We start from the raw sequence: 15,104 nt of genomic DNA, 5'->3' as shown, positions 1-15,104 counted from the left end.
TCCCTCAAAAAATCAATAACGCAGCAAAATTGAATTGAAAACAATTTACAAAATATAATATTCAATAAGTGCCAAATCATTGATTATTATAGCTCTGTGATATTGACCGAACGGGTGCCTACAGTCTACGATACATTTTAACTGAATGCCACATCTATAATCCTCACAGTTTCCAATTTAACATAGGAGACCACTTAGATTATAGATGTACCAATATATGTGTCACTCAGACCAGACCAAGAGGATAACGTTGAAATGTAAATTTGTATTAAATAAATCATTCTTGGTCAAATAGCGATAATTATTATTATTATAATAGTTAATGATACTTAATCAAAACGCGTGTTGCAAATTAGTTGCAAAATATTGGCATATAGGTTTGGAGTAATGGAGTCAATCGTTTAAAGTCGGGGGGCGACTTCACGGATGTTAAGCTACACAGTATATAAATTAAATATCAAATATCTAAACATAGACTTTACTAAAATAATGTTAAACACTCATCCATACTAATAAAAAATAAAAAAAATAGAAACAATAATCTTTGTTTTGCTGGGAGTTGATTATTATTAAATCCTCGGGAGTCAATACACGAGTATTGTAAGTATATAAGTATATAAGATATAATAATAATAATAATTGTAGGACATCCTATAAAAATATGTTTATCAAAACCTTTTTAATATTCCAGTTTTATTTTACAAAACTATGTACTAATAATCACCATCCGGAAGTTATTGTTGTGTTTATCAATTCATCATTAATTGTAACTCGTCAGACGTCAGTGTGACAAGTGTACACTAATTACTATTTACTAATGTTATTTACATTAGGTACACGTCATAATACATAATATAACACTTAACATTCAAAGAGATGCAAGTATTCAACAAAGTGTCAGTAAATACGGTTAATATGTTAAAGTGAACCACATAAATAACATTGGCAGTATTCGTAACCAGTATGGCTGCTGTATGTTAATTAATTTCGTGTTATTTGTTTAATAATATAATGGATTCAATAAAATTATGTTAACGTCATTGTCAACAAAAGTCATATTTTCTTTTGACCAAAATCTATAATAGTTGTTTGACTGACATTCGGTTATAAATAACTATACTATAATTAACCATGGACATTGCCACATTGGACAGTTATAATTTTTAAAAGAGTTGAATAACCATTTATCCTTACTGAATCTAATGAATATTTTATAATTTTAATAGAAAACCCAAATCAATACTCTACCAAAAGGGTGGCGGCGGTGGTTTAAGTAATAATTATTATAAATCGTGAAAATAATCATCCGGTTCCGGATCGTAATCTGTTCGAATACAATAAAGGGACTGACCGAGTTGACTGTCCGCCTATTCGGTTATATTATAATACACACACACAAGCCCCCCGTGGAGTGAGGTCTTTCTCTTTATGGCCTTCTCTTTTGTTAAAAGCGCACAGTAGATGTACAATATTGGCCATAGAAATATGTTTATAAATTTATTTATTTTTAATGTCTAATCACACATTAGTGGAAATTACAGATGCAAATTAACACTAAACAGCTTACTAAAATACTGTTAGACTTTACATATGATTGTATAAATAATGTATATTAACATAAAAAAATAGGTACCTAATAATATGCCGCATTATATTAATATATTATTATTTATTATAGTCTATAAGTACTTTATTGATACAGAAAATATTCCTAGGGTACTATAGAAGTGTTTAATATATATGATCATTTTTGTCAGCATTTGATGTTCAGTTAAATATTGTTTTAGTGTTTACATTATGACAGTATTATTTTAATATTATATTTTAACCTTAGGCGAAAGTAGATGATTTAAAAAGTATTATTTTTACAAGAATTGTTTTTTTTTTTAATAAAAATAAAAGTGGTTAAAATGTAAAATTTCTTTTTCAGACATATTTATTTTATTTACCTATAATTACGATATTCCATAAGAGTTTTGAACCTATAGGTACTTATGATTTCATAAATTTAAGTTACGTGTTTCGTATTTATTTGTTATCTGTATTTTTATCACATATACAAGGCTACAAAATTGTAATTTAGTACTTCGAATTTATTTTAAATAGGGTATCAAGCATCAGCGTTGAATGTACTTTATATTTTATATAATAAACTTAATTATTATGAGAATATATTTAAAATAATTTTTAATTTTGATGATAACACTTTTGTGTTTTATTTAAGTACTTAGTCGATTAATTTTTCCAAATTATCACAATCAATGAAAAAATTAATCTTGAATGGGATTCTATGTTAAGTTAAGGTTAATATGATTGTATTTTTAATTATTGATATTTTTAGCCGTGATCAATATTTACCAGAACTAAATCATAACAAAGTAACAAGCTAACTTAACACAAATTATAAATTGATTATTTTTTAAATTAGTTGTGTCTTATATGGGGACTATAAACTACTATTGTTCTAACTTGTGGGAATTATGAATGGTGAGAGAATAAACAGGGAATAATATTTATTCATGGAAATTAAACACATAATCGAATACTGGCCTAAACCCCAATCGTTTGATTGTAAATATGAAGTCATTATCAACAGGCTGTGGTCTGAATAGAGTAAACCATGAACTGATGTCAAACGTCCATCTTATAAGAAGAAAAGAGTGAGTAATGCGCCAAACATGTGGCGAACCTTTAACAATAAAACACCTACACGTCTACTGCCAAATTCGCGCCAAACTAGAACAGACCTAAAAATTCTGGACAACATATAATATGAAGCTCTGAACCCACAAAAGGACAACCTTAAAAGTTAAGATAATTATTTCCTTCATAAAAACAATTAATATGTACAAGTACAACTTAATTTAGATACTACACTGTATATAATATATTCTTTTGTAACATTGGGTGGGTATTGAATTCATTCGTTTCGTTTAAGATAATAGCCTTAACAATCGAAGCTGTAATAAATGAAATATATTGTAAGTATTAATTAACTATAAAACAGTTACAAAGAGTTCTTTTCCAAAAAAAACAAGATATTTATCACGATACTTTTTCAAGCAAAAGACTTAGGTATTATTTATTATATGCTGTGCAATCAAACTAGAATAACCTCATTTTTTTTTCTCATTTATATAATAGTGTACCTATTCTATGAACATTCAAACATTGTAAAATGTTTTTCGCCGAATTCCCTGTGCCAGATGCAAGTTTGTTTTGATAAATTACCCATTTCTTAGTTTTAAATGTTGAGTTTTTTACTTAACTGACAGCAGAAAAACCACATTGTTATTAATACCTGTCACCTGTCCCTTGACTATTCGGAGAAAAGTTCTAAGAAATACTTTTTATTATGATCTATTCTTTTCAGTGTATTTTTCGCCTAAAGTAGGTACTGTGTTTCCACTTCCCACAGAGATTCTACTTCTATTGAAGTTGAATAATTGACCAACACAACTAAAGCGTTTTTGGTAGTTTTCTTTGTCTTTGGTATTTACTCTATTAGTATAAGCTCTGTTGGGTTTTTTTGATTAACTGGCTCCTTTTAATTTCTTACGAATTAACTGCTCAATCTATTGAAATGGTTATTCAGCATTTTACATTTTACATTCCACGAATTTAAATTTGTATTCACTTGGAACTATATCCTAATTATATACACCTCAATACTTGTTATGGATTTTAAAATATACAAATACGTTCTTATTGGATCCTTTCATCTACTTAAAGTTATAGTTGTTAGTATTCGAGAACCCTTACAAACATACTATTTCGTGCCATGGTTAAAAATAATAATTACGCAATTGTTGTGTCCAAAAATAATTATAATGTTTATTCGCATAAAAACTAATACATCATAATGTCTCATTGCATCAAATATTGTCAAACCGATGTTTGTATAGTTTTATAGTGGATTATATATAATATATATATATATTATATACTCCACGCTATGTACACAATATTAGGTAGGTATTTGCTACGAAAATATTGTCGTTTAGAATCTGATAATGTTAGGTTAGGATTTGATTTTGGGACGTATTTTATGTATACAACAACTACAGACTGTTTTGCGTTGTTATACCTTATGCGTAAAGAGGTCTGTTGTCTTTAACCTAAAACAGTAACTCGTGTAGTCGTGTTCATAGTCCATTCAGTTCACAAGCCTATAAGAGAATTTGTTTTTGTCCCACACTAAAATTTGAATCTATGTAGGTACCTAACAAGGATCTAAGATTTGAGTAGGAGATTACTCGCATTTGTAGACAATTTCCTCTAGCAATTATAGTAAACACGGGTGCCTTCGGAAATGTTTGACTATCCGAGGTTCGTTATTTTAAGCCATCGATCGGATAATATGACGTGTCTAATATTATAGAATATGTATAATATAAATGAATACAGAAAATATAATATTGATATAAACGGTGTGATCGACAAATAAATAATAAAAAAGTGGGTGAGAGGATGTCGCTCTGATGTACTTGTAGGATTACAAGTGAGTCACTGTATAATGGATTGTATTACATTTTAATTCAATTATATAATATCATTGTATACGAAAAACGATTCTGAGCGGAGCTGGTTTGTCAGTCTGGATATTTTATATTGTTATTATTTATTATAGCCTGTAAATTGAATTAATGTTATAAATTACAACAAAATAACTAAAATCGTTATAGGTACTTGGTTATTTAATATGTAATTTCGTCCAAATTTGAACTTAAAATAATATTAGAAACATAGTTACCTAGTGGCATTATGTATAACATAGGGTATAACTGTATAAGTATCTATAATGCAGTTATAGCTTCATGGTACAAAAATACATTTTTAAATTCATCACAATTTTTATTCGTTTCTATGGTGATAAACAAAACGTTAGAAATTAAAATACCGTTTTTAGTGTTTTTTTGTAATTTTTTGGTGGTTTTTCCCACGGCATTAAATAACTATTGAGAAAATCGAAAAATTACCACTTTAAAGTACCATCTTGATCCAATTTTCTACAAGATAAGATACTATATGTTAAAATGGAAGCACTACTTCTGGTAGAAATTTTATACACAGTATAAAAAAAAAAACACCATTGTAAAACCACTAGCTTCCTCGCTCCGCTCAGAATCTAAAATTATGAATGTTGCTTAAAATAATTAACTACTTACCTATAGTTCAATAAAAAAACAAATTGTTAGTAATGGATGCTAGTATAAAGTATAATATGTACGAGAGGTGTTTTACATTTTGAATCAATATTACGAGCAATTAATGTCAGTTGTTGCACAACTACTGAAAAAACTGAAATTACAATTTTTACTGAAAAAGACAAAACCCTGCAAACACTAAACATATAATTATTGAAGAAGGGATAAACACTACAACTTCACTGGAATGAAATAAACTATCAACAGACTCCGTGGTAGAATGTGGCGATGGTTTTTGGTTACGGTTCTTAGAATTATGCAGAACATAAAGGTTTTGCTAAATAACAGAGCATAAATGTAGCTTGTGAAGTATACAACAAAATAGTTGTGGCATAGCTTCGCTGGAGAACGATAAACTGAAAAATTTTTATCATAAAGCTTGTTTGCTTGTGTAGTTGTAAGTAGATAAAAGTAGTCTTGGCAGCCTTTGTAAATTATAAATCAATGATAAACCACAATGTTTCCGAAAAAAAATCTGAAGAGAGCTTTGACGTACCACATCATAAATAATTATGATTATATTATGTCTGATATATAAATATATAATGCGCTTGAACATGTTCAAATCCTCAAATCCACTCATATCCAATTTATCCTTACTAGACCTTCCCGATACAACCCGTCGATTAAAAAGAAAATGGTCCAGAGACCTAAATCTAACTGTTATTCACACCTAATTTATGTAAAAAAAAAATGTATGTAATTTTGTACATATTTCTGTGTAATATCACTAGATATTTCCTCCAATCGCGTAATTTTTTCTTTCCATGATGAAATTTAATTATAATTGTCATAAATTATGATATACAGAATACCTTAGGGCTTAGATTATAATATACTAGGTATATGATCTAAGCTGGATACGGAACGAAAACCTTATTTGTTGATGACAAAAATGTCTTCAAAATTGACTCATAGCGACGGGTAATCAACGGTGGATAGTTTTTGTACTAACTACTATTCATGAACTAGGGTGGATACTGGATAATTATTATACATATATTGACCGTGATTGACCAATAGAAAACTGTGAGAGCACTAGTGTCTAATTTGAAGTTGAGAACATTCCAACTTCAAATTAAAATTGATAGCGAAGTGTCGTTCCATATCCTATATATTTTGTATATTTTATATATTCGTGCTTATTGTATTTATTTATTTAGATTGTAAATAAAAACATTTTTTTGGTGAATATTAAAGAATACCTATTTTGAAATCTTTATATATATCTATATATCTATTTTAAAATTACAAGTTCCATTAAAATATATTTTTATATTTACAGTACCTTAACGCATGATCTCTCAGTTGTCTGCTGTGTTTCAGGTCTTCTAGATCAACTCCTCTGAATGGCATAAAGGATTGTTGAACGTCGGGATGTGTCTCAAAGAGGCTGCAAATAAAATAAAGCATAATACTTAATATCATGATTTGTTTTTATCACTCAATAATTCATGGTGAAAATAATTGAGCTTTAACATTCGTAAAATCAACATTTAAATAAGATCATCAATTAATTTTATGAAAAAGTCCTTTTAAACTGGATTAACAATATTTTAATAAACAATCACAGAACCTATAATAACTTTACAATATAAATATTTCAAATATAAACAATTTAATCAGAATATCAAATACGGAAATACGGTTTTCAATGATTGGGGTTTTTTCAGGTTGCCGGTAATAAATTGGATTTAGTTGGAAATTTAAGCGATCGTACAAAATGTCTAGTATTATACAAAATAATTGGAAAAAAACTAAAAAAAAAAAATAGGGAAGCTACTCTGATGCGTGTATCAAAAGATATTGATATTGCTCAAATAATTGACCTACCTCTCGTATTATTTTTATACCTAGTTATAAAATGTCCTGTTTTTCTCCTATCAATACCCAACGACCAATATTTAAGGTGTTGCCTGAGCAACATTTGGACCCTTTATGTTACACGCCACCGCTGTAGGGTGTTATAATTTATGTTGAGTATACTTCTTCATTGAGTAGATAAATGTAATATATGTGTGTTAAATTTGAATTCAATGATAAATAATTGTTTAATATGAAAAATTGAAAAACGATTTTGAGTGGTCAGTCAGCCTTTTATGGAGTAAGTCCATATTCTTTCAAGGATATTTTACTGTCACTAATTGATTGTTAGTAATAACTAATAAATCAATTATTAAAGTAAATTGCATATTATAATATTATTTTATACAAAATATAGCTGTTTCTAATTTATAAACTATAAGTCAATACCGACGAGCCGTGGTAGAACGGTGTAAATGAGTTAATGGTATAAATAGGTTAACATTTATCTAAATATTTCAAAAAATCCATTTTGTGTGGAAAATTATTATTTAAGTAATAAATTATTAATGTTTCATGTTACCACGATTAATATTTTTGGAATTACAACGAAATATCGAACATCGTCGTAGGAGAAATCGTTATTTTATGTGTTAATATTCAATATAGTACAATATAATACTCACAAAAAGTGAATGTAGCAATATGTTACATTTTATTTGAATTGTATTAAAACAATTAATGTATGAGTAACATTGTATAAGATATTCAAGCCTTAGGTGTTAAGATTAAACATTTTATGAATTTTTAACTTTAAGATTATATTGATATATCATTTTATGATTTTGAAGAATTTTGTTGGAATAGAAACTTTTTACCCTTACGTATATTATCATTATTTTCTATATAAAATAGAATTTTCAAAATATTCAGTCTAATTTTGCAGTATAATATTTGACCTACGGCATTTCAGTATTAACTTGTAAGTTAAATTAACAGTACCTAAATAATTCTGATATAATGTTATAATAATTATTAATATATGCGATGATTTTGGCATAAACTATTTCATCATATTGTGTTACTTATCACCAGCAGCTAGCAATATAAATAAATTATAATATACGGAGAGTATACAATGTAGAAATAGAGGCTAAATATAGACTGACACCGTCCCCTATCAGAATCGTTTTTCGTATGCAATGATTTCTCAATTCAAATTTAACATATCCATAAATGTGCAGGTAGTATTTACCTACCTATTCAAAAAGAGGTACATTCACAACTTTCTGCAACTTTCCTAGTTTTTTTCTTTTAAAAGAGTAAATGTTTCGTGTTTAATATTGTCATCATACAAAACAATTGAAGTGAAAATATATATTATGAATAGTGAAGTCATGTACATGTTCTAAACTAATTATTATCCGTTATAGCCATCAACCGATATATCAACGCAGAGGCTTTTCCAGAAAATTAACAATGAAAATATAATGTTCCTATACATTTTACGCGTCCTTTTCGTCCTTACTTTAAATCTTGTGATTATTTTTTGATGATAAATGGTTGTCATTTAATATACTTTGAAACAACTTTTATACAATTTATGTGATGAAAGATGAATTATGATATCCTCTGACAATGTCTACTGGCAACACTATTGTTATTTTGTATTTTCACGAAACTATTTTTAACAGATATCAATCATCTGTTCATTTATGCTTTTTTAGATGATGAAGATTAAACAAAAAAAGTAAAACAGAGACAACATTATCATTATTTTGTGCTGTACCTACTTGTTTGAAGAGCGATCGAAGGTATTATTATTACATTAATATAGTGTATAATAGACAAAAACATGCAAAACATGTTTCAGAGTACTTATAATAAAACAAATTATGTTTAGTATAATTTTTACTTAAAAATCAAAGTCTCATAAGAGTGATTAAATAATTTAAATCATTGATGATTAACAACATATGTATACTATAAGTGTTACATAATCTATATAGTATACGAGTAATAAAATGTAGGCGGTATAATGTACTTTTTATTGATTTATTTTCTAGTTGTTAAATTTGAAGTACTTACCATGAGAGTCAACTTGTTGAACAATTATTTTTTTGAAAAAACCTCTCATATAATATAATATAATTCGACATTGAATAAAAAAATTGTCGCTAATGTAGAGCCATGCGTTTTAAATCTATATATATATTATGTTGATAAATATTCGTTTTTGTGTTTACATTTTCTACTCCCCTCTATTTATGACGTTGAGAGTATTTTTTAAACATAGTGTATTTTTTTTTAATCCGTTTTTCATACGTTTTATCATTAGTGACATATTAAATATTTTTTTATTTTTTTATGCGTGTTCAACAAATACAAATTTCGCCCATAAAGATATTATACTAGGGAATTATACTACATAATATTATAATAATAATTAACATTAAAATACCGTAATTCTTCTATACACAATAAATAGCTATGTGATTTAATGAATTTTATTGGATTAACATCGGTTAATATCAAATACTGGATATTTTACCAATATATTGGATTTCGTTTACATAGGCTTATGATTTATGAACATCTGCTTTAAAGTATTTAGTATGTTATCGGTTTCATATCGGAAACCAATTTTATGAGCAACTTAACGGATATTGGAAAAGATAATATCGGCTAATATCTACTCAGTTTATTGCTTAATAAGTTTTTGCCGTTATTAAAAACTTAAAAGTTTAAGCATTATATTTTTATTGCTGGTGAACTAAATCTATTGCTTAATATTAAAATATATACTTGAATATTGGCAGATTAAAATGTACAGAATGCAATATTGTTTAATGGTACCTACATTAAAATATGTTTTATTATTTTTCAGTACCTACAATAATGGGAGGGAGTACCTATTACCTAACTAAACATTTTTAAATATAAGAAAAATTAGAATTTTAACTGTCTAAAAACATTAAAATATATGAAATTCAAAAACACGAGTTGAAACAAAAAACATAAAAATGAGTTGTGAATATCACTTTATCACATATATTTGTGATGGTGAGTATCAATGATAATACAATTTCACAGTACTTTAAAATTATAAACATATTGTTCTACTTCAATTTCACAGTCCAAGTGTATACCTTATAATAGTAATACTATGGGTAATTTTCTGGAATAAATAGTACTATTGTTGTATTTGCTGTATTTATTTATTAGAATACTAAGACAATTTTAATTTAAATGATTAAATAATTGTATCACATAATAAAATATGAGCCTCTTTAAAAACAATAAGTACATTAGGTTGGTAACTATCTCTCTATCTCTAGAGTTTATATTATAATATAAGTATTTATAGTGTATAATAATTTAAACCTATGCAGCATTATCACTTCATATTTCATAAGAAGTACCTATCACTGGTTTTTTTACTACAACGTATTTACTCGTGGTTTAATGGTGAATATAATAGGTTTAAAACAATAGTGACAGTACGAAACTCGATTATCATATACAAGGAATAATATCATATTATTATTATTAAATATTAATACTGACGTATTAGCTATTTTTATAAACACGACTATGGACTTATATATTAATAATAAATATTGTTTGGTATAGAGTACCAAACATTATTGATCAGTATTTATTAAGTCAAATAATGTCGCTGAATTATATTTTATTCCGGTGCGTGTTATTATCCAAACAGGAACGCTCTCCTAAACTTTATAAATTCTGAAGCGGTCCCCACTTAATACCGCGACCGCTCCTTATCATTACGCGCACGCTACACCGACCACACCTTACCCCGCCAACCCACCTCATTGGTCGAGTGAGGCGAGGGGAAATGTCGTATGCAACCATAGCTCGACCCGCTCCGACGGCGAATCGCCTCGTTTCACACAATATGTAGCCGTGTTGGTACATATAATATTATATAGTCGATCGTCGCATTATGGCATTTGACACTCTCGCTTAATCGAAACCGACCTACAGTGGCGCGCTTTAGGCATTATGCGCCATTACGCAACATTTTACACCACCCTCCCACCCCCAAAACAAAATTGACATAACACTTCTATGCAGATACTACAGCTCCACGTTTACACCTACAACATGGCTACATGTATAATATTTAATATATTAATTTGTAGGAAGTAAATCATAATACATAACAGATAATTCAAATGTTTTATATTTAATATGATTATACATGAACACTATTATTTATTTGTCCGGTCTCATTTATAATCGCGCCGTGTCTATTCGGTGCAGTGATTGATAAAACGTGTAATAAACCATTCATCTGAACAACCCAACCATGTTTTACAGTGTTCAGATTCACCTAGCGAATTATTAAAACCCGTGTCGATTCTTTATAACTTTAATTAACTGTTGGCTGGTTCAAAATCGATTTGAATTATAAAAATAGTAAAAAATATAAATTTAAAAAAAATGTAGCGTTGTAACTACGCGGAAAAACAAAGTTTTCAAAAACAAATACATTTACCGTGGGAAAATTGACTGTTTGGTGATAAAATATCACTTTTTAAATTTAAGTATAGGTACAGTGATTTCAATATTCAATAGGTAGTTTTTACTTTTTATGATGATTGCACTAGGGCTAAATTCCAAAGCCTTGATGATATAATGACAATATAATACTTCAGAAGACAGAAGGTAAATAATAATATTATTTTATAAAGTCGTTCATGAACTGGCATAATTTTTTTCTTTCTTTAAAACTATAGTCAACCGTGTACAAAATGAGCAAATAATCCGGGTAAGGTCCATTATTAAAAGGGGATGGATTTACGTTCACGGGAAAGGCGATAGAGTAACCCTCTAATGGTGTCCAGTGAAGTAATAATGGAGACCCCTGGAAGCCATATACCTAAGACGAGGGTTTTATTGGCCAAAATGTCGGTGGTAATTACACCACTGTTTTCATCCTTGGAAATAGGTGGTGGACGGATACATAGTGCCTATAGGGTAGGTATATAATAATATAATGGGCAAAACATGATGAGGTGGTTGAATTCCGTTATAAATTATTCAATGGCATATACAAAAAACTACGTTAAAACAAACAAACCCTTGCAAGACCTTAATGAGTTCTTTTCGTCGGTCTCTTGGGTTGACAGTTCTGCAAGCTTTACATTGACTACTTACATTATTCTTCTCGTCAGTCTCATCTATATTCATTGGAAAATAAAACCATCTATTGCGCTATAAAAGACGTTTAGAGGAAGGGAAATTTTCGTTTATTATATTTTTTGCAACCTTTATTTTTAAGTGTACTTTTAAAATTTTTATTTTATTTTTAATCTGTTTTGCCTCTAGTCATGACTTTGTTTAAAACGGTGCCTGGGGGTTGAAAATATGATTACCCGATGAAAAACTAAATAAAACAGGATTTTGGCATGGAAATGTTTTGTTTGCCAAACTGATAAGCACGCCATGTATATATCGGTGTCAACCGCCTTCAAATGTGATAATGAATATTATAAATATGTAAGCGTTCAGCTGAAAACAGCGAAAACAATATTACAATGTTGTATTTTTTTATTGTTTAGCACGGGCCACGGGGTTGTTATCATTTAATATACTATGCGACAAAAATAATATTTCGCAATTACTTTTCTTTTTTTTTATTCACAATGGTACCAGAGTTCAATCAATGAACGGATTTCATCACTTTCATAAATACATGTCTGAGGAATTATGTTTATTATACATTTACTTACATTATCAACATTAATTTATTATTTTTATTTTTATTTCGCAATTTGAGTGAATGTACAGTACTACAGTTTGAAACGTAAATTAACGCATTTGAGATGATCAGGAGTAATTTATTAGAATGTTTAAATTTTTTTAAATGTTTGTTTTTTTAGATTTAACTTATAGTTTTATATTATATGTACAAAGAATGTTTTATATACCCAGATATAATTTTATTTATAAATAAAGTTTTGAATATTTTACTAAGTATTTAATTTATTAAATACCTACTATAATATACTATATTAAAATTACCATTTACAATTTATTTATTATAATTATGGGTAGGTACCTACTACCTATAATATATTTGTTAGCACCTAGTCACAGTGACGGGAAACTTGTATCGGTCTATCTCGATTAATTAAAAATGTATGATGGATATATTTTGAATATAAATATCGTCCATCCAGGTAAGTCTAGTATATACGTGATGTATTTATGACAAAAAAATCAAAAGCTTTGACTTACGTAGCGTAACGTGCGTAAGGTAACATAAAAACACTATTTTAAAATGTGAAAAATACATTTTAATGGTTTATTCATCGTAGTAATTAGTGGCAATCGATTTTTCAAATAATAGTTCATATCGTTAAAACAAATTATATGTGTAACAATGACTTATAATTTATAATAATGACAATTAAAGAACCTTTATAAGAAATGGTCTAAAATGTTTGTTTTTATTTGAGAATCTATCTACCTATGAATTATTATTATAATAACCTAACTGCGCTATAGTAAGTTAATTGTAAACAATATAATATTATTATTTTATTTTTATATTTAGGTATACTAATTTAAAAAAAAGTATATGGTTATGACAGATGTTGCCTGGTGGTGGAGTGATAAGAAATAAGTACCTAACCTAACCTAACCAGGTTAGTCAGAGATTTATAATAGATGTATAAAGAGATACATATTACCATTCCTCAAAAATAAAAAATGCTTTTGATATTTTATTTTACTTAATATTTTTATGCTATTAAATATTTAAATGTAAATTAAGCAAATTTCAGTTTTTAATAAATGTAAAATAATTATTTTTAACTTTAACTGTTTTTATTAAACACAATTTTTTTGTAATGAAATTATTATTATTATTATTAGATTTGATACCCATTACACAATTATACCAGGTACATAAATTATTAATAAAACATTTAGTATACATTTATACCTAATCCAATATTGAATATTCCACTAAGGAACATAGCAATTATACAACAATTAAATCGGGTCTAATGATAAGGTAACTGAAGTTGGTACTAGACCATACTTAAGTAAACTTTTAGTTGAATAGTTGATGTATTAGTAGATACAACTGCATCAACAACTTATTTTATTTCATAATAATTGATAAGAGGTTGGTTATATATTTGATAATGAATTCAGATGAAATTTATTAATAATAAAATTACAACTTAAAGAGTAGGTACAGTGGCGGATTCAGGGTTAAATTTTTTTTTTGGGGGGGGGTCTCTCTTAAAAAAATTTCTTTTTAGCCATAAATACATTACACACTTTAAAATATTTCTGTAAGTAAAAAAAGGAGTCTGTTGTCTATGAAAGAGGTCGGTGGGGGGCCGAGCCCCCCACTCCTTGTATCCGCCACTGACTAGGTATACAACTTTTTTTTAAGCTAAAAATGACTTAAAAATCAGAAATATTAACTATTGTAGTTTAAGGTTTAAAAAAATCTTGTGTTAAATTAACAATATTAGAAATAGAGAAATAACTTTACGAATAAAAAAAACTTTACCTGTTTATAAATAAACTATAATAAACTATAGTATAAGGTTATTATTTTCAATACAAGTTGCTATTATGCAAAATTATTTTTACGTTTAGTTTGAACATAATCATACATTTTATTTTTATTAAAATAACACTGATAAGAGCTTAACTACATTTAAACTGCGTATTAGTCATTACGTATTTTAATTTTAATTTATATTTTTTATGAATATTATATTGGTTCCCCTTTATGATAAATGAATGTGACCGAAATTACAGATTTATTTAGGAAAGTTTTTAATTATCTACTTACATATTGTTATATATTGTTTATATGTTCCTAATATTCTGATGTAGGTAGTAGGTACTTATTAAGGAACGTTAATTCTATTTTACTACATCGTACATAATAAACAATAATTTAACATTGAATTTGATTTACGTATGTATATAAAAGTCTAATCAACGTTATTAGCATATAAAAACATCACAGTCAAATGATTATAATATAACTTATAAGACAATATTTTCATTAAATAAGTTAAATTTAAATTTATTTGA

The 15,104-nt window shown here is 27.6% G+C and overlaps 1 protein-coding gene across 1 annotated transcript in view; it reads right to left on the bottom strand.

Annotated features, from left to right (window-relative positions):
• Window positions 1–15,104, bottom strand: part of LOC132946674 (neuroglobin-1-like) — a 96,339-nt gene that overhangs the window by 22,922 nt on the left and 58,313 nt on the right. The window contains exon 3 of the mRNA XM_061016719.1: window positions 6,496–6,600. Within this exon, the coding sequence (XP_060872702.1) occupies window positions 6,496–6,600 (105 nt within the window). The remainder of the gene's footprint in view (window positions 1–6,495; window positions 6,601–15,104) is intronic.

Source organism: Metopolophium dirhodum, chromosome 6 (assembly GCF_019925205.1).
Source record: "Metopolophium dirhodum isolate CAU chromosome 6, ASM1992520v1, whole genome shotgun sequence".
In the NCBI taxonomy this organism is placed as follows: domain Eukaryota; kingdom Metazoa; phylum Arthropoda; class Insecta; order Hemiptera; family Aphididae; genus Metopolophium; species Metopolophium dirhodum.
The sequence above is the reverse complement of the archived record's forward strand: the minus strand, read 5'-3'. Positions and strand labels throughout refer to the sequence as shown.